Source organism: Cyprinus carpio, chromosome B5 (genome assembly GCF_018340385.1).
Source record: "Cyprinus carpio isolate SPL01 chromosome B5, ASM1834038v1, whole genome shotgun sequence".
Taxonomy (NCBI): domain Eukaryota; kingdom Metazoa; phylum Chordata; class Actinopteri; order Cypriniformes; family Cyprinidae; genus Cyprinus; species Cyprinus carpio.
In genome coordinates this window covers 30603095-30629233 of record NC_056601.1, presented here as the reverse complement: position 1 = coordinate 30629233, position 26139 = coordinate 30603095, and the positions used below count along the sequence as shown (strand labels likewise).

At 37.7% G+C, this 26139-nt stretch overlaps 2 protein-coding genes across 2 annotated transcripts in view; both read right to left on the bottom strand.

Moving 5' to 3' along the window:
- Positions 1 to 260: 260 nt before the first annotated feature.
- Positions 261 to 18793, bottom strand: LOC109075009 (leucine-rich repeat-containing protein 74B-like). Its single transcript, XM_042723449.1, has 11 exons — positions 18335 to 18793; positions 17259 to 17320; positions 16859 to 17048; positions 11126 to 11244; positions 8221 to 8363; positions 5767 to 5981; positions 2181 to 2290; positions 1480 to 1595; positions 1072 to 1150; positions 831 to 926; positions 261 to 758 (listed from the first exon to the last, which is right to left on the bottom strand). The coding sequence occupies exons 1-11, from the start codon at positions 18477 to 18479 to the stop codon at positions 645 to 647; spliced, it is 1389 nt and encodes a 462-aa protein (XP_042579383.1). The 5' UTR covers positions 18480 to 18793; the 3' UTR covers positions 261 to 644.
- Positions 18794 to 23268: 4475 nt separating this feature from the next.
- LOC109079156 (nitric oxide synthase, brain-like) overlaps positions 23269 to 26139 on the bottom strand; it is a 37939-nt gene continuing 35068 nt past the window's right edge. Inside the window, exons 24-26 of the mRNA XM_042723103.1 lie at positions 25962 to 26110; positions 25471 to 25665; positions 23269 to 23391 (exon numbers count right to left, since the gene is read on the bottom strand). Coding sequence (XP_042579037.1) covers positions 23269 to 23391; positions 25471 to 25665; positions 25962 to 26110 — 467 coding nt within the window. The remainder of the gene's footprint in view (positions 23392 to 25470; positions 25666 to 25961; positions 26111 to 26139) is intronic.

The following is a 26139-nucleotide window of genomic DNA, read 5'->3' as shown; positions in this document are numbered from 1 at the left end:
CTCTAGGTGCTCTTACAGTACTTATGATTAGTCAATTAATGTTAGCTGGTCATTTTGTGTCAGGATAAGGAATTTTGTGTTTTTGTGTGTTTTTTTTTTTTTTTGTGTGTGTGTGTGTGTGTAGTGTGTTTGTGTGTTGAAGTAAATTGTTTTGGGCAATTAAGGCTTTTTAGCAAATTATTTAAAATGCCATCAATCCTTAGCTACAACAAATCTAGAAACCATGTGAATGAACACCACAACCACCTACTTCTTTTAATGAATTGTTGATCAAAAAATGCATCAGAGACTTCTTTTGAAAAAATTTTTAAAAATCTTACCGCCCCCACAACTTTAAAACAAACTCTAGATTGCTTTACACATCATCTCAACTACCTATTTTGTAAGTAATGTTCTAAAGTCTATGGTCACTAATGTAATCAATTCTTCTTCTAAACAGTATTCTACCGAACCGTTGTTCCCTTAACACCAGAAACCATGATCCATCAACCGTGACTTGATCCAATTTACCATGTGGAGGAGTGTGGAGTGAAATTCAAATCAGTTTAGAGTCTCAGTTTTATGCAAGTTCAGAAAAACATTTGCAGTTCTATAAGCCTACACAATTACAATTGGATTGTCCAGAATGTGTTTTTGAATAAACTTCAGCTCTTTTTAAGTGCAGCATTAATTTTCCCACCATGTTTCACTTGGAGGTTTGGGAGTGTTTCTTTGGTGCTTTCGAATAAGTCTTCAAATTCCTGATCCACACAAATATCCTACGAGAAACTTATGTTAGAGACAGAAAACCATAAGGAAATATGAGAAATGAATGGGAAGGATTCACTCACAGAGAATTCTAAAAACTCAACTGCAGTTTCTGGGTTTGCTTGAACTGATTTTAAAATGGCGAAGCATCCCGCTGACTGCATTGGGTTCCTAGACATCTGGATCATACCGAAAACCAACAAAATTAGTCATAACAAAGATAGAAATGCCATAAATCTCTTCTGACGCAGACCTAAAAGTCTAAGCTTAAAAGCCATGATTGCTTCAATTATGTCTTGCTGTTACTATTTTAATTTTTCGTACTTTGAGAATTCGTAGAGTCGTGTTCATTTTGAGGCCAAGCGCTAAATGGATGGCTCCTTCAAGTGGTATGCGATTATTGCTGCAGACAAAGAAAAAAGACAATACTGAAATATTTTAAGCAAGTATTTGAGATACTTTTATTCTGGTTGTCAGTTTATCGACTGTTGCAAAGTCTGGTGTTTATTGATTTCACCACTGCAAATAAATCATGAATAACTGTGTATTGTGAACTAAACTAATTTAGTAGACAAACGCTAAACAAACTGTCTACCTCTCATAATTACAGCAATAAATCAAGAAAAAAGAAAAAAGTTGGGCCTTCAAAAAATGGACTCATTGATGATGCATGTCCTGCATGCCATAAATACATTTACAGTATAATATATAATCATACTATGACAACAGTACCTGATGTTCAGATCCTCCAGTGTATTGTTGTGTTTGAGTGCTTCCTCTAGAGCCACAGCTCCTTCTTTGCCCAGGCCGTTGTATGACAAATCCAGGGTCCGCAAGAAGATATTTCCTCAAAATCAAATCCAACAGAACGACTACAGTAACACATGTGCAGAATTTAAATAAAAATGTGTCACATTATATCATGCACATTTTTTTTTCTTATGCTGAGGCCCACTTGTTTGCACCAGGATTTATTGGAAATAATAATAATTATGACTATTATAAATATATTTTAAAAATAATATTATATTATTATATATTATTATTTTAGGCACCCTCTTTATTGTTATTATTAATATTGCTATAGAATATATTTATTTATTTTCTTTTGTACCCTCTTTTTGACCCTTAGAATTAAATAGGCTATTTTTGTGCAACTTTATTTTAATAAATAGTCTTTTTTGACAGGGGAAAAAAATGTAGAATTATTAAAGTTACAGTATGTTGTCACTGTTAAACTATTTTATCTCAAAAGAATAAATCAATTTTGATTCCTCATGATAAGACCCTTTTTACTGCATAGATGCTGGATCAAACAGCATTTTTATATCTGAGTTATTAAATCCTGACTCGATCAATGGATGTTAGGCCAAAGTAAGTTCTTAGCATGAGTGAATGACTCTGGCAGAGGATGGACTTTATTTTCCTCTTACCTCCAGGCCTTTAGCAAATGCAATGGCTCCTTTTCCTCGAATGCAGTTCCAAGCCAGATTGAGTGACTTCATTGCCGTGTTCTCTGCAATAGCAGCACCAAGAATTTCCCCTGAGGGGAGGAGAAAGATGGAGAAGAGCAACATGGGGGAGTTACTGTTATTAATTCAGTGTGTTATTGTGTCTTCCACTTATAATTTAATTTCTGTATGATCTAAATGGCTAGTAACTAGTAATTTAGGCCCAAAATTTAATGGTCCCTGTGTAGGCGACTCTTCCTAAAATAAAATGTTTATAATATAATGTGATGTAATGTAATGTAATATAATGATAATAATGCCAAATTATTCCTTACTTCATGCACTATTTTTCCCATGAACTATTCTATGTACTGGTCACAACAACTTGATGCCCTTGATTCAAAATCAGTTGAGAGCCACAGATTTAATTGAAACTTTTGTCCAAAGCAACTTATTAGAAGCACAATGCCTCTGGAGTAACCTGAGGTGAAATGTCTTGCTCAAGCGTGCAATGCGATAAATCATATTTTACTCCTTGAGGGGACTGAACCTGCAAACGTCCAGTTCTGAACTTTAGTTAGTGTGCCACTCTGTCTACCTCCTTTAAAATATTAATGTTAACTCTTTTGTCATGGCAATTAACTTGAGAAAATTGAGAGATGCTTACTGCTATTCAAAATAAATGTATACTTTTATTCAGCAAAGATGCATTCAATTTAATAAAAAAAAATGTCAATAAAACATTTATAATGTTATAAAAGATTTCCGTTTCAAATAAATGCTGTTTTTAACTTTCTATTCATCAAAAAAAAAAAAAAAAAAATCACAACTGTTTTAAGCATTAAGAAATGTTTTTTGAGCAGCAAATCAGCATATCAGAATGATTTCTGAAGGATCACGTGACACTGAAGACTGGGGTAATGATGCTGAAAATTCAGCATTGCATAACACAAAATAAATTACATTTTAAAATGTATTAAAATATATTAAAACACTTATTTTAAACTAATAATATTTCACAATATAACTGTTTTTACAGTATTTTTAATCAAATGAATGCAGCCTTGGTGAGCATAAGACATGACTTTCGAAGATATTAAAACATTTCACTGAACCCAGACTTTTGAAAGATGGTGTAGCATTTCCTCAAACTGTTACCATTTTCAAAGCTCTTAAAGAAACAAACAAACAAAAACTCAATGAATATCATATTTGATATACATAACTATATCAGGCCTTATTGACCGCATTTGCAATGGTCACCAGGGTAGCCTGCCAAGAATAAGTAAGCAGCGTCTGATTATATAAAGAAAGCCATCACCATATGTAATATGAACAGAGATGTGCCAGTGAAATCTGTTAATATGAATCATGGCAGGTCATGGAGGAGTTCCTCTTGATTACTATATGCAATATTTTATTGAGGCAATCTTCATAATATTTTGTTTTTTGTTGTGAGATATGTGGGTTTTTGGGTGTGTTTTATATATCTCTTTTTATTATTATGGTTTTTGTTATTTTTTGATATAGAGCTCTGGATATGAAGATACTGTGCTTGTGTTGAAGCTGAATATTATTTCCAATTTGCATTGCTGTTAAGAAGAGTGCACTTAGCTATATAAAAAAATTGCATTTCCATACATTCCCAAAGAAAGATATGAATAATCTCTAGTGAGCCAGGTGTATTTGAAAACAGCAGATGTGAAGGTTTTTATCAGCAGGTTTCACCACTGACATAACATTCATTTATTAAAATATAAAAATATAATATTGTAGATAAAGGTTTGTTTAAAAGCAAATTTATCACCTCTCATTAGACATAACACACTAGACCAATATTCGTGTACCCACATAAGCTCACCAATACAACTCAATCAACTTTTCAGAAAAAGAAATATGTTCATACTTACTTATATTACACTATATATTAAGCAACAGTTCAGATCTTTGGATGTGTTTAACTAAGCGGCGGACTTTTCACTGTTTTGTATGTATCAACGCACTACAGACAGACTGTCAGACTCTGTGTTAGTGTTGGGGATTTTCCAGTAACTCTTTCTGCATGTTACATACATTTTCACCAGCAGATGCGAAATCTGACTGTTTTTATGAGTGAGTCACTGAATCGTTCAGTCAGCGAATCGTTCAAACGATTTATTCAGGAACGAAACGAGTAAACCACGGAATCACACATTTAATCGATTCGCTTAAAAATGATTAATTTATCAGCAACTCGGAAATGGACAGTATTGCTAATTTCGGCATTTTTTCACCAAATTTAGCGACTTTCTCATTGTTGCTGCAACTTTTATTAATGTTTGACGACGATCAATTTTGGCCATATTTGACGATTTTCTTTGGCAGAATAAAGGCAGACATTCTGTTGTTTGTTACGTCTTCTCTGTTTTCTCGTAATGTAGCGTACCACTACATTACCACTGTAATAAAGAGTGATCACTGCTACTTTGCTCTATATGTACATTCTTCTTAAACAGAATCACAGTGGGTTGTATTTTGTCAGTGGTTCTTTTGCAACAACATAAAGATCAGTGACAGGGATGAATAAACTGGATGTGAATTCGTCCACCAACGGCGCCGGTAATCAAAATGTAGCATATTTGCGCTTCGACTGTCCCGAGTTCAAGTCTCGACTCACGGACCCTTGCCAACCCTGTCCCCCTCTCACTTTCCCACTTCGCTTCCTGACAACTTCTTGTCCTACCAAAATAAATGTGTGGTTGCAGCAGCTAATCACTGCAGCAGTTTCCTTACTTAAATACATTTTTTTTTTTTTTTTTTTTTTTTATGAAGCCTAAAGGAAATAGGCATAGAAAGATCACAGATTCAATTAATGAATTTATGTTTCCTTTAAATTGTTTCAGTGTACTGGGAGTAAAATTAAATGTAAAGTACAAAAGGTGTAGGCTATTATTTATCTAAAATAAAAATTTAATTCCTCTAAAAATAAAGGATCAGTTGCATAACCAAAAGTGAATTGAATTAATGAGATTTGCTGCACATTTATATTTTTTCCTTCATTAAAAAACATCACATTTTGCCCTGTTATTTTTTCAGTTTCATAAATTTAATATAGCAATGAAACTCTCCAATCGTTCCTGTCTAAGTAGGCCTGCCAATTGAGAGTCACTGCACTGGGCAACTTATCGTTTGCTTGGTGAACTGAAACTAAATTATCCCAATTTGTGTCTAGACATTTTTATTATACTCTGTAGTGCTGTAAAATCATCAGTATAATGAACTGCTCAAAGTAAGTGAAACGGACACATTTTAATTTCATTCCCATTGTGTAATACAGCAGTGAAGGTTAATGTTCTTTTTGCAATGCATGTGTTAGGTCAAATCTCAAGCAGTTTTTTTCTAGTACTAGTTCTACTAAGTAGCCATGAAATTGTAGTATTCCAGTCCAACCGTTACATGTAATCATTCAGTATGTGGCAGCCAAATGCCCAGAAACCAATAAATGCCCCTCTGAAAGCAAAGTTATTTGAAGGTCTGCAGTAATCAAGCAGTGAACCTTTCACCAGCAGCTTTTCACATCATCTCACACCTGCTATATCTCCGAATCTGTTGTGACTCAGGTCAAGGTGCTGAAGTTTCTGGTTGCCGATCAGAGCTGGGGACAGGTGTCTGGCCGCTCGCTCATCCAGATGGTTCCCAGAGAGGTTGAGAGAGAATAGGGTAGAGTTTTCCAACAGCATGCTGGACAGAGCCCTGGCTCCGTATTCACCCATCCGGTTTTCAGACAAATCAATTTCTGGGAAAGAAAATAGGTTTTACAGTTAGGCTAATATCTTGAGGGAGTAATACAAAATCAACCGCACAATCATAAAAGTTTTGAAATGCACAGTGAATGATGGCTACACTCTGTGTTTAATAACTTGACATTACTTATGAAACAGTTGCCTATGTTGTTTTGAATCGGATAGCATATATTACATTTTCATCAGCAGTCTCTAGACATTCTAATCCCATTGTATGTTTTTACCCAGAGAAGTCAGATAAAATTTTGCTAACATGATTTAGCACATTGGTAACATGTAGCTAGCATGAGTTAACACATTACTGGTGTCACCATGTGATGTATCCCAATCTTCAAGCAGAAGGAACTGGATAAATATTTTGAATGATAACAATACAGGTACAATCTGATTTGTGATGCAGCCTGGAATTAAACACACCATGTTGGTTCGTCTGGCCAGAGGAGAACTGGCCCCCCACTGAGCCTGGTTTCTCCCAATGTTTTTTTTTGTTTGTTTCTTCCATTCTGTCACCAATGTTTGGGTGCCACCTCTGGCTTGCTTAGTTGTGGACACTTAATATTCATTAATACTGAACTGACTGTACAGACACTGTTGGATGAGAACTGAACTGAGCTGGATTAGGACATCACTCTTTTCTACAGCTGAATTAAACTCATTTCATATTTGATGATCTATACCAAAGTCCCTTTAAGACAAGTCATGTCACTCGGTGGCCATCTTTAAAATGCCTTGTGGGCATGCAAGTGCAACTCCTATCTCTTTGAATGGGGAAACATCAAGTTCTCCAAAACTGTTCACTAAGCTTACGATTAAATTTCATATTTGAAATCACCAAAGAAATCTGACAACAACTGTGTCATAAATGTTGTTTCTTTTCCACAAATAGCATTATAAAAAGCTTCTTTTTCAGGCTAAGATTAACCATGCACAGTCCTAAGGAGACGTCTCAAAACCCTGTTACTGTTCAACCGGGACTTCTAACGGCAGCTGCTGTGATGCGCCGACTTTACCAATTAGTGATTGGCTCTTTTATTAAGAAGGCAGGGCTTCCTGCGACTGAGCGGCCATATTGAGTGTTGCATTTTTCTCCCTATTCAAAACAATACGAGTGACATGTCTTGGGTATTCTATAGCAGCGGTTCTCAATTCCAGTCCTCATGACCCCCTGCTCTGCACATTATGTCTCTCTTTGTTAACACACCTGATTCAGATAATCAGCTCGTTAGTAATGAGCTCTGTGCATGAACTGTTCCGATTGACATAGGTCCCCTACACATGTTCTGTCCCTACTGCCGGGAGCATGAAAATCTTTACTTCACGTTCGGACATTCATTCACGGATAATTCAACGGCGCAAATGGTCCTGCACACACGGACAAAGGTGATATCTATACCTTGGTAATAAATACAAGTTTAATTCACGTCTCGTACTCTTAAATGACTTTAAATTCTTTTTTAAGTGGAAAGTTTTTACAATTTTAAGTTTTTTGAATTTTACCATTTTTGTGCTAAAGTTTGTTTTGCAAACGTAGCCTTAGAATGTTTCTTACATGCATCGTGTATACGTGAAACTACCACACTGGTAGCATTATTTCACAGGAAGAAAGTGTTGCTAGCATGATTTATCATAAAATGATTTAGCACACTGTTAGCATGTTTTCACATGTTGCTAGCATGATTTTATACATTGATAATTTTTTTATGATTTTTGGTAGCATAGTTCATCAAGAGGATATTTTTTTTTTGCTTTTATTTTTTTTTTGTTGTGTTGCTAGCATAATTTCAGAAGTTGCTAGCATTGTTCTTAACAGATTTAACATGTTTTAACACATTGTTTAGCATTTTAAAAATGTTGTATAGGATGTTTTTGTATCATTTAGCACACTAATAGCATGTTTTGAAATGTTGCTAGCAAGTTTCTAGCATGAATTAACGATTGCATAGACATTTTTTCAACCCACCAAAGAAAGTCTCGGGAATTTGGGCCTGTTTGGAAATCTGATATGGAAATCAGTACGTTGGCTTTGTTATGCTACCATAAAACATCCGCAAGATATTGCTTACTAAAAGATTCCAGACTTCCTCCAACCCCATGTTCCTCTATAAACAAAACATGACAAGACTGTCTCTCACAGATAAGATCAAACGACTCTTTCGACCACTAGTAAATCACAAATAAAGCCCAAAGGCAAACAAGACAGTACTGTTGATGTATATTGCATGGAACTGCAGAAAAGTCACCTGTGATGTACAAAATCCTCTTTGAGCATATCAGCAATGGCAGCCAGCCCGCCCATCCCTCCAATCCATTTAATCTCGCAGATGGTGCTCAGGACGTGAGACATGTTGTTACCAAGGCAAAACGGCCATAGGCTTTCGGTACCCTACAGAGGAAAATTTTTTAAGATGTTTATCATATCTTTTGTTACCCGTATAGCAACGCAGCAGTCATGGAATAACGGGAGTAAGGATGGGAACTTGACAGACCTTCTGGTGAGAATCTACTGTGATCTATAAGGTTGCTATTTTGTTGTATTCTTTTGTTGTTGTTATTTAGACTTTTTTTTTAATATTTATTGTTTAGTAATTGTTGTTTTTGGTTGTAATTTTTGTTGAAAATTATTTTGCAATGAAACCTCCACCATTCAACATAATCACACTAGAAAAACTATTTTACGCTAATTTAAAACAATGAATTACTTACAAACACCATTCCAAAAAGCTTGGACACTGTACCAATTGTGTAGGCAAAAAAGCGAATGCTGTTAAAGTTACAAATCGTCATAAACCTAATATTGTATTCACAACAGGAATATAGATAACATATCAATGTGTTTTTTGAAAGTTGAGAACATTTTTTGAAATGTCCATGGCCAAATATTAGCTCTTTTTTGGGGTTTTTTTTTCAGCTACACAATTCCCCCAAAAAAAGTGGTTTGGGACAGGTTTAGGAATAAACTGCGACCCCGTAAAAGTAGAAAAATGCCAATAATACGGCACAACAGCCTTTTTGGAGGACCCAATTTTTGGCAAAACTTTAATTTATGTTCCCCAATTTAGCAAACATGAAAACTGGGTATAAAATAGGAGCCCCTCTCCGGATTGGCCATGTGGTCTTCTTAGAATTCCCCAAAGATTGGGGCCAGAGGGATCACAAATTTTCCCCCAATTGCTGGCAAGACGAAACAAAAATAGTGGAGCACAATATCAAAGAAAAGGAGTTTTCCCCCTCAGAGGACAAAAAATTGCAAGAGAGTTTTTGAAAGTTATCATCATCTTACATGGCATAATAGCATCCAAAGAAGATTCAGAGAAAATATCTTGGAACAAATCTCCTGGGGTGGGCGTTAAGGGTTTTCCCCAAGGGCCCGGAAAAACCATAACTGGCGGCAAATGCCCTTGTTGTGCTGTATTCCGGCGGGGGGGCCCCCTTAATCTACGGCACTGCATCCCCCAACAATACAGGGAATGCTCCCTAAACTGTACGTTTCGAAAATTCACAACATGGGCCTTCAGGAATAACCTTTTTCCAGTTAAACATTTGTTAGTGACAACAATCCACGTGAAGCATTCTACCACCGCCCGCTTGCCCCGGCTTTTAAAATTTCTATAGGGAGGTTCCCCCCCAAAAAGCAGGCCTTACTCCTAAAAACATGATTCACAGTAAGCCGCAGGCCCAAAAATGTTTTTTCTCGGGGCCCAAGGCCTCATTTAAAGTGGACCGTGGCCTGTTGTGGCCAACTGTTCTGTGGAAAAATCTGTTCAAAATTTGAAGTTTTTCTTGGTTGGAAAACGGGACGCAATGTCATCCGGAACCCTAAAAGAGGAACAATGGACAACCCCAAATTTGTGGTTTATCAGCCGCCTTCCATTGGTTCAGAGAAAGGCCCTGCAAATTCTCCTGATTTTGGGTATGGGGGTTTGGCAAGAGTGCCGTGCGGGCGCTATTGGGCAGCTTTTACACACAATCCTGGGGAAAGGCGCACCAATCAATGCCTTGAAATGGTAATATTCCAAGTTTCCTAGAACCACAACAGTGCCCCCCCTTCCATGCTGCCCATCCCAGACCGTCCCCCGCTCTCTTTACAGGGGAAAGAATCCCTTTGCATTTTTCCAACATGAACCAGATGCCCAAGCACCCCACATAAAAAACCTGCCATCACCATACACAACAATCAATGGGCCCGGGGTGGTAGACAAGAAGGAAAATCCCGGGTTACTGAAAAGGCCAGCCAGCCTGCAGTCCCCACCCCTTCCCCCCCCCCCCCCACCCCCCCCCAGAATTCCCTTTCCCAAAGCCATAGAAAACATTTTGGCGCATCAAAAAGAGTAAGATGCCACAAGAAAGACCTTAAGACAGTGTTTTGAAAGCAAACTAGGAAGCCTGGGTACAATTAGACAAGAAAAAATGGGACAACAATCTTCCCCCTATTCCAAAACTTGTGGAACTTGGTCCCCCCTTCCCCTCAAGTCCCCGAATTTTTTTTGGCAAGACTGTTTGTTAATAAAAAGAGAGGATATGCCACACAGTGGGGGTACAACAAGGCCCTTGGGTGTCACCTAACGTTCTTGTTTTTGAGATCAACTTATTTTTCCCCTTTAAAAATGGATACATTTTTCTCAGTTTAAATAAAAAACATTTGAATTATGTTTAATCTATGTTGTATGCCCCTTTGAAATAAAAAATATTGAAAAATTTTGAAACTCCCCTCTCTCACTGCTAATTCCATTTGCTCCAGAAAGCCCTGGAAATGACACCAATCGCCCACGCCTGCCATGGAAGGCAACGGGCAATTTTGATTTCCACATGACACCTTGACACATTGAACCGAGATGACCACAAGCGTAGCGTTAGAACAACCACCCAATACCGTTTTTCACATACCAAACCCATATTTCTGTTTAAGAAAATCCCACCCTCCCGGGTCACCCCTTTAACCAAGCCGGTCCCCTCCCCTTGTCGCCGTATGATCCTGTGGGACACCGACAAGGCCCCCCGCGAGTCCCCTTCCCTGCCTCTTCAACCTCCCATTTGGTTTTTGTTTTTTTTTTCCTTTCTGTCCTCACCCTCTGCGGGTGCCCCCACCCTTCCCCGCTACATGCATGAAATCCCTCCAGCGGCTTATGGAGGTCCAGCAAATCCCACCAGCAACAGATCATGGAACACCCTCGCGCCCTGACAGGGGGCAGACCGAGCAGGAGGCTGCTTCGATGCGCGCCCCGTTACGGTGGCCAGCAGCGCTATGCATTCCGGGTTATCCAACCCTGTGGGTACAAGTGATGCAGCTCTTGCCCAAAATGATGGCTCATGATGATGCTTTGAGGCTTTTTCTACAGATGTCTTGAAAACATGGCAACCCAGGAGGATTGTGGAAAGGGAAGACAGGGACCAACGGCTGCCCTGGGCCCCCTTCAATGGTGAGGCGCACTTAACCCTACTTTCACTCCTAATACTGTCCTTGATGTCGGACTCATTATACTGAGCTCAAGAGGGAGATCCTGATCCCACTTGGGGCTTTCTCCCGGCCCGTCGCGAGCCCAGCACTTCCAATGCACTGGGAATAATACAACCCCGGGCCTCCCTGCCCGAGCGCTCCAGGCGGGCTAACTATCCCACCTCACTTCAACATTGGCTGTTGGATGAGATCCCACAGTGGCCTCCAGGTAACGGAACGCGCTTGGTTTCCCGACCGATTCCTCCAGGCTCTTCCCGAGCGCCCACCGGGCAGGTGGGGGATGCGTGAATCCCGCCATGATTGCCTAGCCTGTGGAGGGCTGTAAAGCTGGCGGATGCGCCCAACACCGGATGTAGGGATTGCGAGAAAGCCGCATCTCCCCAGAGGGTGGTCCAGGAGCAGTATAGACGGGCTGGCAGGCTGTATCGCGCACCGGACTCCACCCTGGGGGCCCCCTGCCCGAGGTAAAAGCCAATAGCTGCCCATTCCTAGCTCCCATTGATTCCCAGCAGCACGCCAGTCTCAGACAGTCCCGCAGATCCCTGGAAGACCTCAAGTTGAAAAACCAAATCACGGGCTTTGGGAGTCCCCAAAAAACGATACAAAATAAAAACTAAATTAAACATTGCAATGCCTGTGATTTATATGTAAAATAGCATACGCCCTCCTGTTGGCTCTATCCATAAACCAATTAGGGCGGCCAGTGGTCCACTTGAGGGAGATAGTTGGCGGTAATGCAATTTTATAAGTTCAAGTGTATCCGCTGTAAAGCAAGAAGAAATTGAAGACGCATCAGGTGCCTGCTGAAGGCACATTAACTTCTTTTTCATTTGCTAACCTGTGCCCAGCTGCCCCAGTTTATTACTGGAAGAAAATGCAAATTGGATTCTCCGCTACGAGGTGGCGCCAGGGACCCACACTCAGAATCCATGTTCTGCATTTAACTCCATCCGGCGCACACACACAGAGAAGGAATACACACACACACACTGCAACACACTCGGGAGCAGTGGGCAGCCACTTATGCTGTGGCCTCGGCAGCAGTTGGGGGCTCAAAGGCCAAAATTCAAGCGACACCTGCCATGGTGCATTTGAAGGTGGAGGAGATCATCAGGCTACTGCACCTCCCCCACAATCACACTGGGCAGTCGTGGCCTAACACGGTTAGAGAGTCGGACTCCCAATCGGTATGGGTCAGGAGTTCGAGTCTCGGGCTGGCAGGAATTGTGCGTGGCAGAGAGTGCATGTACAAGCCCTTCTCCACCTTCAATACTATGATTTAGGTGCCCTCGTGGAGCAAGGCATCGAACTCCAACTGTTCCCTTGGCTACCAGAGTATAAAATGGCCGCCTGTACTGCTCCGCGTGTGTCACTAAAGTGTGTGTGCAAGCTCACTGTCTCCTGGTGTGTGTGCACTTGATGGGTTAAATGCAGAGTATTAAATTTGAGTATGGGGCACTGGCTACTCGGCATTGAATGTCACGCTACTTTCTACGTCACTTTCACTTTCTAATCCAGCCAGTACCACTTATAACTCACAACCCCTTCCGACGGGAGTCCCACCTCTAACCATTAGGCTACCTAATTTCTTAATATCAGTGTATTGTCACAAGTCAGAGTGTTTAATTTGGTTTTGTTTGTGTATGTTTTTTGACTGAAAAAGTTTCAATGATTCCATCCCAATTTCTATGCTATCTATAAGACTGATAGACTGCAACGGTTTGAGTTCAAAAATCTTCCTTTTGGGGTTCTACTGAAGAAACAAAGTCACCTACATCTTGGATGCCCTGTTTGGGTAAGGATATAAACATCAAGTATTTTCTATTTTTTAAAGTGAATCATCCCTTTAATGCAGTTGCCATTATATAACGGCTGGTTAAGGGGAAACTGAAAATGTTTTTCTTTTGCATTTTTGGAATAGTTTTATGTACTGATGATAAACATCCACTCAATTTACATGGATTCTGCAAAAACAACTAAAACCACTGTATGGATGAGTGGTGTTGGAAATTGTCTATGGTAAATACATATTAACAGCTTCTAGAGTGCCAGGTTTTTTTTTCCCCAAACGGAAAAAAAACAAAAAAAATCTTATATAAATTGGTGCAATTTTCCAGCCTTTTAGACCATTTTTTTAAGAAAAGGGAAATTAAATCCGCCATTATAAATTTGTCCCCAATTCTAAAACGTATAAATATTATTATTGTCCCCCCCCCCTTTTTGGAAGGTACATTAACTTCTTTTCATTTTACAACTCTAAACTTTGCTGAGTTGATATTTGGAAGAAATGCAAATTCGCTGAAATATTGCGCTACTCCCGTACCCCCAGTATTAAAAGCAGCCTTTGTTACAGTAAACGCTTTGCCTTTACCAGGAATTATAGGTAAATTAAATAAAATGCGTAACTTGATATTTCTGATCAGTCGGTTCTCTTCAGATACATTCAAATAAAGACATCCGGCCATGCTTTTGATGTGGAACGTGCAGCACCTTACATTTCTTAAATGATAGTGTCTTTTAAAGTTTATCTAGTCATGGCAAATTTTGTCTTTCAGATTACAAATGTAGATCTCTGAAATTATAATTAAGACATCCGCGGCTGCCGAGATGAATACTGTATTTGAAACGTGGGGGACAGTAAGCAGAGTCTTTCCAGAGTGGAGATTCATTTAAAAAGCCTGACTGGAGCAAACATTAGCCTCTGGGATATCGGGAAGGACTATAAAAATCCAGTATCATGTACCATTTTCGGAAACTCCCCCTGTTTCCAAAGTGAAATCCCCCGATTTTAATTTCAACCTGATTGTGCAATCTCTGGTGTTAAAGGTTACTATTATTTTTGTTATGCATGTAAGCACAATTCACTGCCATTTTAATGTTATTTTCTAGTACTTGTCCTATGGGCCTTGAAACTGTAGCCTCAAGTAACCGCCTCTTTGCTGTTCCCTGTGAGCCCAGTCCATAATGCATCATGCACAATGCAAATCCCAGTTGCTCAAAAAAAAAAAAAAAAAAAAAAAAGGAAAAACACTTGACGCGCGATTCCTCTATATCCGCGCTCCGCGATCCGCTGCCATATGTTTGCTGCTAATGCAAAATGATCACAAATGATGGATGGACATCTATGCCAGTGAGGAAAAGATATCAGCAATCCGCCGTGCAGAGAAAAAAAGAAAAAAAGAGGAAAGAAGAAAGAAAAAGATGAAAAGAAACGAAGCCCGTGCATAACTTCTGTAGGCCCTGCAGTAAACTTTTTTGGCTGTTGACGATGCTATTAGCGTGTTTTAATGTTTGTTCAATTTCCACCATCACCACCCATCTAATATTCTCTCTCTGAGTTTCCATGTTCCTTTTACGAAACTTACTTCGGTTTTAACACGAATAACATTGAAACCCTATCGTTCTTTTAGCTTTGGTAACTACCGGAAATTAACCATGGCTTTTTTGTTACTTCAAATAATAATTTATGTAAAGGGGAAATATTAAGATAAGATTTTTTTTATTTTTTTTATGGTTATGTGCACAGATCTGGGTTTCACCACACTTTTAAATGCATTTTATATAAAACAACAGAGGCAAGTAATGATTGGCCCAATAAGGCTATTATAATACATAATGGTAATATCTAAATAACAAGAAACAATTTATGTAAGCATGTATTTGTAAATGCCTGCAAGGAGCCAAAGGCCTGTTTTTTTATCATAGTAGAAACTGCTTTGTTTCTTTTGTATGATTTCCCTACAGGTGCTTGAGGACTATAAAATTAATGAGACAGCTGTATTAATAAAGCTTCTCATGTTTTAGTAACTGTCACAGAGCTACAACTGTAATTTGTGCAAAAATTACAATTTATTTATGTAAGCTACTTTTATATTTAATTATAGTAAAATTTTTTTGACCCTTTATCCTCCTGAGGAACAAGGCATAAAAGGCTTTGTCAATTTGTACTTTTGATGTCATTACACATTGTTTAGGAGCTTACAAGAGAAAAAAAGTAAAATAAAATATTTGAAAAAATATATTTTATTCATATGTTCATGCATATGTCATCTGTCAGAGAACACCAGAACTGAGTTTTTAAAAAATAAAATAAAAATGTAAGAATAGACATGAAAAGGCAAAAACTATGGGATTTTTTTTTTAATCAATCAATTTTTAGATTTTTTATAGTGGACAAACTTTAAGGATGGTTCTCAACTATGCTACATGCAACATATGATAAAATGATTTTCAATACCGCTTATTTTTATACAATATGTGTCTAAAAAAGTCCATAAACTGGAGTTTTCAGTAAGCACAATGTTATCTATACACTCTTACACTGTACAAAATGCTAGCAATTGGGGGGGGGTGAGGCTGTGGCCACAATCTTGCATAGGGCACCCATTTGGCCAGCAGCGGCCCTGAGAAGGATGCTGGAATTACATTCAGCATCTTACAAGCCTCTCTGTAGCTTGACTGTCCTGTAGCGGTCAAATGCTGTCTTTCAATCTAAACACATAATCAGAATACGCTCTTTTTCTTTTGTTTGGATAAAAACAGCTCTTCTGCACATAAATTATGTCAAAATGTTATTGACAGCTGCAATCATGATACTAGGTTAATTTCTCCATCTATACAGATAATGCTTACAAATCAATAAAACATCTCAAGAAAGGTACCATTAATGTCTGCAGCACAAACTGTCCTAGACCAGTTACGCACTACAATTTAAAACAGAAGTGTAAGAGGTTATTATGTATCATTATGACTTATGAAGTGAAAACAAATAGCGCAGCTTTCCTTAGCAATCACAGTTTTAATCAATGCTGTCGATATAGAAGATAACCAATGTGTGCCGTTACTCACCATGCAACCTCTGCAGCTCAAATGAAATGACCTGGGTGTGACTTTATAAAGCAAAATACGACAACTATGTATCATTGTTTCTCATTGAGATGCGCAATTATCATGAATGTGGAAAATTCCCAAGCCATTCATTAAGCTTATGCGGAGGGCACACAGCATTAATCTAGCAGATGGCTATCTCTAATAAGCTGAATAAACAGCCATCAGAGAGACTAGTGAGAGATGGATGGAAGCCGTGATTTATGTATATGTAGAGGATTTGTGTGTAGGTGTTTCGGTATCTGCAGAACAAGCAGGTGAAAAATGAGAGATGTGTAGGTGTTTGGGTGTGTGAGAGACCTGTCTGAAATTACAAGCATGACTCACGTTCTCGTTAGCTTGGCCGTTTGCCTGTTTTATTCCCCGTTGACCTTATTCCCTCTTTATTTTGTGTCCCTTGGCTCTTTGATACCCTCTATCAGAACGTGCATCACCCACGTCCCCCCGTCGGCCCACTCTCTCTCTCTCTCTCTCTCTCTCTCTCTCTCTCTCTCTCTGCTCATAGTCACACTTTCACTTTTAATAAGAACTCTCACTGTGAAATCTGTCGAGTTCCAGGTCTGTGTCAAAATCTTCGTCACTGATGACACACTCTTCCTCCTGCTGCTGTCCATCACCTGGATGGATACCTCCACCTTCATCCACCTTATCTTCTTCATCCATACGATCTTCATCCTGAAGGCCCATTCTTGTGTTTTGATGTTGGCTGGGCGATCTAGACACTCTCTGAGCAGAACAACGCAGAGGATACTCTCAGAAAAATTTTGCTCTGAACTCTGCTTCTCTAGTTAAAAATTACACTTACCATTCACAAGCCATTTTACTTACGATGTGACATATTTCCAAGTGAAACATACTGTGAGGCACAAAAACCATAGGGAAGGACTTGATTTTATTTATCAGGAATTTGTTGGATTTTGTAAACTGGTCACATACCAGAATGATGCCAGATGGTTTGTGGTGAGGGGTTGCAATGTTACTGTATGTGCCCACTGGTGCTGAGATGAGCGGGCGTTTACAATTCATTCTCTATGGGAGCTGAGCAACAGGCTCATGCGGGGGATTGACAGCGGAGGGAAGCAAGCAGTGAGAGCATCAGAAAGTGGTGAAAACCTAAACTTTAATCAATGACATGCAAAAAAAAAAAAAAGGACAGATCGGGGGCCAATCACATTTCAAACAGTTTCTGGTGGATTTTTTAAATGTTTCTAAAAGAAGTGTCTTGGGGTCACCAAGTCTGTGTTTTATTTTATTAAAAATAGCAATAAAGACTGCAATATTGAAAATATTATTACAATTTAAAATAACATCATTGCTCCAGTCTTCAGTGTCACATGATCATTCAAAAATCATTCTAATATGCTGATTTGCACAACAAACATTTCTTATTATCAATTTTTTCATGCTGCTTAATATGTTTGTGGAAACCAGTTTCTCCTTTTTTTAATAAATAGAAAGAACAGCATTTATGTTAAATATAATTTTTTTGAACAGTTTAGTACATCCTTGCTATATTAAACATTAAAGAAAATTATCGACCTGAAATTTTTGAACAGTAGTGTATTATTTTATTCAGATTTCTGATACCATTTAGACGCTTTAACGGTGGCTAGACTGTGGTTGGGTTAACAAACATCCATTAAATGTACACTTTATGTTTACTTTAGGCATCAAAAAATTAAGTTTGCATTTTTCCAACTAGAATCATGCATATTTATTGTATTGAAAATGTTCATGAACCACACTGATGACAATCACACTCCCCTCTATTTTATGTGTGTTGGACACGGGTACAAAAAGAGATTGAAAAAGAATGGAATGTCAGCAACCAGTGTTTAAAATATCATAGGCCAAACCCTATTCATTTCCCAACCATAAAATCTGATTGGTTGAATAGATGTGAAAAATAACTTGCTACTTGGCTAAATGGCATTAAGCCCACACACCCTGATTATGTGTTTTCTAACACACAAGCATATGAAACAGCATAAAATCTGAGCCGGGACACTCACTTCCTCTGCTGTAGAGACTCCTGGGTCTGCTGATTGGACTGCTTGTGATTCCTCCCAAATCCTCTTCTTTTCCGCCTTCATCTCCATCATCTTCACACACTGATGGAAGAATTCTCTCTTTTGTCACCTTTTTGCCCAGTACCATTCTATATACATTGCGTGAGTTTGTGATTGTTTGCAAAATGAATATTGAGAATGCTTTGATCAAACTAAATCACATTCGATTCACTCTGGTTTCCCGAGCCAGACCGGATCGATATCCTTAAATAAAATAAAATCTATGAGAAAGCAAATCAGTGCAGTACTGTCTCCTGTTGCCCCAGACTAACCTGCTCTGTGGGAAGGTTGTATTTGACCGGCAGTCACTTTGACTAATTGCAGAGCTGCATTTTTGGACGGCTCATCCAATCAGCAGGGGAGCCTGAACAGTGAGGGGGGGCTATTGTTCAGATCATTTGTTTTGTTGACTGGTTGCCATGGTGTCATTTCTCCTCTCATAAATCTGCACTCAATCTGTTTCTGCAGTGAGCGGTGAGAGAGAGAAACATTTTTATAAAACAAAGAACATTTTCTTCCCTCACTACACAATCAGTTGCTCTCTATAAAACCTAATAAAAATCTGTATTTAAAGTAATTCTATTACACACACACACACACACACACACACACACTTGTGTTATCTTTGACTAATATTTAAATTTGTTTGATGATCTAAAACATTAAAGTGTGACAAACATGCAAGGAATGGGGGCCCAACACGTTTTTCACAGCACTGTATATATATATATATATATATATATATATATATATATATATAATTTTTTTATATATATATATATATATATATATAACACATATTTTTGTAAGATAAAGATAACAATATAAATATATTACACACACACACACATACATAAGTACTATATTTGTATTTTGTATTTTATTTCTCAAATATTTCATAATAATTACCACTTACTTTCATTTACAGCATATTCTTTATATTGTTTATTTTTAATCTAAAATGTAGGAAATATAAGTATATTTAATATTTATTTTGCAGAGTTTGGACATTTGACATTTATTTAACAATAAATAAATAAATAATAAGATAATGTCTGAAACTCTTGCATGGAAACTCTACAGTCTCTACATTGCTTCTGTTTCTCCATGGAAATTCAGAAGGAAACCAAATTGACATTTCAGTGAAACGCACCATAAGCTCCAGAGCCATGAAAGTGCAATCTCTGACCTCAAATTTTCCATTCAAATATCCCTTCATGCATTACAAATGTCTTAAATAAACTTTACAGTGCATATTTTAAAATGTCCTCACGTAGAAAGAATGGCAAAGACTTCCAGTCTTGACATACAAATGTTTTTATTATTAAGTAGATGCAAAGTTCTTGCAGTATATGCATTAAAATGGCAAATGTTTTAATGTTCGAAGTTCCACAATAGAAGATTCACAGCAGAACAGTTTCTTTTAGCAGCAGCAAAGAACAAACACAAAAAAAGAAAAGAAAACCCCGTAAAACTTCTTCTCCGTCCTGTCACAGAGGAAGGACGTGATCACAACAGTTAAACAGACACATTGCAGGTTAAGAGAAAACAGGACGGTAACATCATGCATTCAGAATAATGCTTCAGGTTCCCCCAAACTAATTATAATCATATTCACGTAAGATATTACAAGCAACTCTGAGGGACAAAACCAAATCAATACCCATAATCAAAATACATTCTTAAAAAATTCTCCTAGATATTATATATTTAGATTTTAACATATGCATGTGTGTGATTCTTTTTTGCCCGACTTTTTGTCATCACAGAGTTTAATCGGTGCAAAAATCAAATGTTGGGAGGGAAACATTCAGTTTTAACAGTGTACATACAACAAGAATATTCTCCTACAGAAAGACAACAGAAAGCAAAGTCCCTCAAAATCAAATTACCTCATGTAATATTTTTCATGCCGGAGGCCACTCATAACTCAAAAGTTTTCAAAGCAAATCCGAAGCGAGCTAGGATCTAACTGAACGTACATTTCAGAAAGCAAAACAGTGACTTTTCTTAAAGGATTCATTGCCAGAAAACTGTCCTTTCAAAGCCATCAAAAAGGCATTGCATGCAAAAATAAACTTTGCGCCGCATTGATTTTTTGCTCGTTGTTGCAAGCGGTTACCCTTTAATACGAAACGAAAACTACGACGGTTGATCTTCGATCTAAAGAAGAGATCCATGTCTCCGTTTGGAGTCAAAGAGAAGGGTCGTCACAGCCATGTCTCAGAGAAACAGGGATATAGAGGAGGTATAATAAAGCAAAGCAGGTGCATCACCTCTTTCATTTTCATCAGAGTTTCATAAAAGAACCAACCTAGAGAGATTTTTCAGTCTCCTAAAAAGACTTTTCTTTCATCTTGATTTCATCTTAGTTTGATCCATCTCAAAGCCACTGTATGTAGTTTTGTGTAATTTTGTAGTATTTTTACTTTAACTGTGACAAGTTTATTGTGAGATATAAACTCGAAACACTGAGGAAAAAACGTGTGTGAAATAATTATGAAATAAAAAGTCACAATTACCTTTTTTTATTTTTACTCCGTGGTGGAAAACAAAACAGAACTGCACAATGCAAACTCAGAATTCAAAGAAAAAAGGGCAGAGTTATGAATTATAAACTCATGTAAATTCAGAATTCTGAGATAAAAACGTACGATTGGAATATATAATCTCAGAATTACCATCAGGATTGCGAGAGGTAAACGCAATGTTCTGAGAAAAAAAAATCTGCGAGATATAAACTAATAATTGTGATGTAAACCTGGAATTGCGAAAAAAAAGAAAAAAAAACCTGAATTCTAAGTTCATATTTATTTGTATTATTATTATATTGAATATTAAATAATATATTATAGGAAGAGGAAGGAGGAAAGAAGGCAAATTAATTATATAATTAATAAAATGGTTGGTTGTGACTCTTTCAAAACCAAAATTAATCAAAATGAACCAAAATGAGATCTGAACCCACTTTTAAGGACAAGGACAGCGTGATTTGTCTGCTTGAAGTCTATGTTAGATTCTTTGAAACAGATTCACCTTCTGTAGATACAAGCTTGTCCTCTCTTTTTAGCATGGATAGAGACTTGGTCTTTCATCAAAACGTGCACAGTAACCTCGAGACTCACTATCCAAACCAAAAACTTCCCATCTCTTAATAGTAAAGTCAATATCTAGGCATGTTGCACATGAGGAAAGCCACTGATCTTGCTTACACTTAAAAAAAGGCAGACCATGTCTAAGTGCACGTAGCCCATTAGTCAGGACAAAGCATAAGGACACATAAAAAAGTGCATTCAGAAATTCAAGTGAAAGGTACTTGTATTAATGCAGATTTTGATCATAGAGATGCACATCAAACAAGACCTAGCAAAGAAAATGAAATATTCCATAAAAAGAAGAATTTTTTAACAGACAAACTTGGCACAGTTTTCGCGATTCATGGTTGGTGTCCCATCATGCTTCTGGTTGGCTGATTACAGCATGAACAAAAACCAGCTATATATGGAGGGAAAATGTGACTATGAGCAAAACACCCTGTAAAAGGAAGAAAATAAAGATTAAAAGAGATACAAAGAGAGAAAGGCGGTAGAAAGAGTATACGTACAGTATATATATATATATATATATATATTATATATATATATATATATATATATATATATATATATATATATATATATATATATATATAATATATATTGCAATAATAATAATAAAATTACAAAATGCTGCAATTATTTAAATATTTGCATAAGCATCTATTCCACAACTTGCTCATAATTCATTATATTTAATAAGTTGATGCATTTGTTTTTTTCAAGATTCAAGAATACTGTTCAAAAGTTTGGGTTCAGTAATATTTTTATCAAAGAAAGAAATACATGCTTTTATTCAGCTAGGATGCACTTAACTGATCAAAGTGACAGACTTATGCTTTATAATTCTTGAGCAGCAAATCAGTATATTAGAATGATTTCTGAAGGATCATGTGACACTGAAGACTGCAGTAATGATGCTGAAAATTCAGCTTTACATTACAGGAATATATTACATTTTAAAATATTACTGAAATGGAAAAAAATTATTTTAAATCATAAAAATAGTTTTTTTTATTGCTATATTTTTAATCAATTAAATGCAGCCTTGGTGAGCATAAGAGACTGCAAAAACACTTTTTAAAAACATTACCAACCACAAACTTTTGAACAGTAGTGTATTTTTCCTATTTCATGCCATTTTTCATTTTACATAAGTAAACGTGGGCTGTAATTGTGATTAATTTGATTAATTAATCTGCACACTAATTCCATTAGCTCAAAAAATAAACACCTTTCATGCTTAATTGATGTAATTAAGCTCACATCTCTTTGTAACGTTATGCATTAATTGCAACATTTCATTCCGATATTTAATTATTTCATGATATATAATGTTGCCCACTATCCAACAGAGTACCAGATGACAAATGGCGAGGGACCGTGAGGTAGCTCTCGTCCTCCAACACAAGGACTTTCACCATAAAACATCAAAATAAGTGACACCTCTCAGAAATTACGCTGGCCATACGGCAAAAGGGCCAGTTAAGCGTGCACTACGGTTAAAGCACTTCTGTCCCTCCCTCCGCTCTCACAGCGAGTGTGCGATGAACAAGCTCTTATCTGTGAGAGCACAAACAAAGAATAGCACAGCCACTCTCTTCTCACTAATCCTGTTACGCTGCAGCCTCTTCTCAGCCTCCGTCTCTATGGTTACGGCTGGCATTCAGTGATGCTGGTCCAGAGGCTGTATCTACAGTAATCTACACGGCACAAGGTCCTCCTACAAGCGCGGATAACCCAAGGTGAGAGGAGGACGGATGGAGAATAAGCAAACAGGACTTACTCATCTGTGTCTTTCTTGCTCTCTTCGATGAATGCAATAGACTCCGACCTAAGACGGTTGGTGACCTCGTAAGTGCGCAGGGTTACACCAAAGATGTCCTCATGGTATCGATTCTCATCCTTCAACAAGAAAGAGAAGAAAACAGTTTAAAAAAGTAAATGGAACTTCTCAGGTGACCTTGTACTTGATTTTGTTATGCACACAAAGGATCAGTTTTAAATAAATGACCTAATGGAGTCACTAAATTCAGTATAAAGTTTGGGGAAAAAGATGGATGGAACCCTTAGTTCTAAGATGACCTTGGACTTGATTTACCTTTGCACATGAAAGGTCTTGTTTTAAATAAATAACTCGAAAGCAACACTAACTACTTTGTATATAGGGAAAAGTGGGATCTAACCCTTAGTTTTGCTAATAAATGATCAATTAATAATTACTTTATAAATATAATGTATTATACTTCTGGCCAGGTGGTGCAGTGACAACACTGCAGTGGTGCAGTGACAACAATCTCTCTCTGAACGTGGAGAAGACGAAGGAGATTGTTGTTGACTTCAGGAAAGTGCACACTGAGCATGCTCCTCTGACTATCAATGGTGCGACTGTGGAGAGAGTGAGCAGCACCAAGTTCCTGGGTGTGCACATCACAGAGGACCTCTCCTGGACCGATAACACAGCAGCACTGGCCAAGAAATCAAAGCAGTGTCTCTACTTCCTTCTCAAACTGAGAAGAGCCAGAGCCCTGGCCCCCATTATGTGCACCTTCTACAGAGGCACCATCGAGAGCATCCTGTCTAGCTGCATCACTGTGTGGTATGGCGCCTGCAATGCGTCCTGCCGGTAGATTCTTCAACGCATAGTGAGAGCAACTGAGAAGATCGCTGGTGTCTCCCTCCAGGACATTTATGGAACACGTCTCATCCGTAAAGTCCTCTGCATTGCAGGTGATCTCACACACCCGTCACAGAGCTTCTTCAGTCTGCTGCCATCAGGGAGGAGACTGCGGAGTCTCCAGGCCAGGACCAGCAGACTGAAGGACAGCTTCATTCATCAGGCTGTCAGGAAGCTGAACTCCCTCCCGACCTTGCCCCCCTCCCCTCTTTTTCCCCATGCACCACTGAACTCTGAACCTCAGTCCCCCCCAACACCGCAGCTCCCATTAACACACTGGGACCTGCACCAGACACTTTGTACAGCATTGGTCTGCTCACTACCCCTTTCAGCAGTTTTCTGACCTCGTTCAACTACATCTTCTGTCAATTTAAACAATGGTCTGCTCACTACCCCTTTCAGCAGTTTTCTGACCTCGTTCAACTACATCTTCTGTCAATTTAAACAAAGAACTGCTCTCTGAGATTATTGACACTTTAATCTGACTGAATAAGCTCTTTTGCATTACAATTATTATATCCGCACTGTTTACTTCACTGGTTTGCACTCTATTTGCCATGTGCCTTGTGCTGCTTTACTTATCTTTCTTTTTACATGACCTATTTGTATATTTGTATAGTTGTACTTATTTTTTATGTGTATTTAATGTTCTACTGTTAGTGTTATCTGTATGCACCAAGGGTCTGAGAGTAACGCAAATTCAATTCTCTGTAAGTATGTACTGTACATGTGGAAGAATTGACAATAAAACAGACTTGACTTGACTTGACTTGAATATAAATGCAAAAATAAAATTGAATTAATTAAACAATATATATGTAGAAAGAATACATATAAACTAAATTAAACAAAGGGTCAGTTTTTAAAAAAGTGGCTGAATAGCACCACTAACTACAGTATAAAGTTTGGAAAAAAAGTGAGTTCAAACCTTTAGTTTTGCTGATAAATTGTTAATTAATCATAAAATTATAAATGTAATGTAATGTAAAATACAATTTCATTATAATATATATATATATATATATATATATATATATATATATATATATATATATATATATATATATATATATACACACATACATATAAAAAATAAGAATAATATTTATCATAATAATAATAATAAGGAATAATAATTAAAAATAAATCAATGAGTAAATTAAAAAATAAATAAAGTAAGTGGAACCTGGAACTTCTCAGATGGCCTTGTACTTGATTTACCTTTGCATACGAAGAGCCAGTTTTAAATAAACGGCCAAAAAGCATTAACTACAGTATGAAGTTTGGAAAAAAAAGTGGGATCTAACCCTTAGTTTGCTGATATAGAAGCCGGCATCTTCCAGAGACATGTTTCCATGCAGTTTAAAGATCTGCTGGACTGTTTTCAGTACATCTCCGGCCATGGTGACGTCTCCACAGACGTAGATATGTCCTCCTTCTTCTCGGAGATATTTGTACACAGTTTCAGACAGCTGCTCCCGAAGCACATCCTGGACGTATTTCTGAGAGGATGAGTTGAAAAAAAGAAAAAATTGTGAGGTAAAACACTAAATAAATGTCTGTGAGCCACATGGCATGGCTCCACTGTTATTTGATCAGTCAGAAATGCTTTGCCTTGCTTGCTGAATTTAAAAAACAAAAGTGAAAATCAAAAAATTTCTTCACAAAGGTCCATTTTTCATTTTCCCATTAAATCTCTATGATTCACTTGAGCAGCTAGCTAAACCCTCACTGATGCTGGATTATAAATGGATTTGAAATATCCTCACGAATATTTGCCAAGGAATCATATTCTAACCTTTGGTCTCCCAGGCTCTCTGGAGTATGCGGTGTAAAGCTCTTTAAACACTTCCTTGTTCTTGGCCCGGATGGTCTCTTCCTTGTAAATGTGGTCAATCTGTGACTGCCGACAACCGAAAACCAAGATCATGGGGCATGCCTTGATTCCTGATTAAATAAAACATGCCAAAATTCAG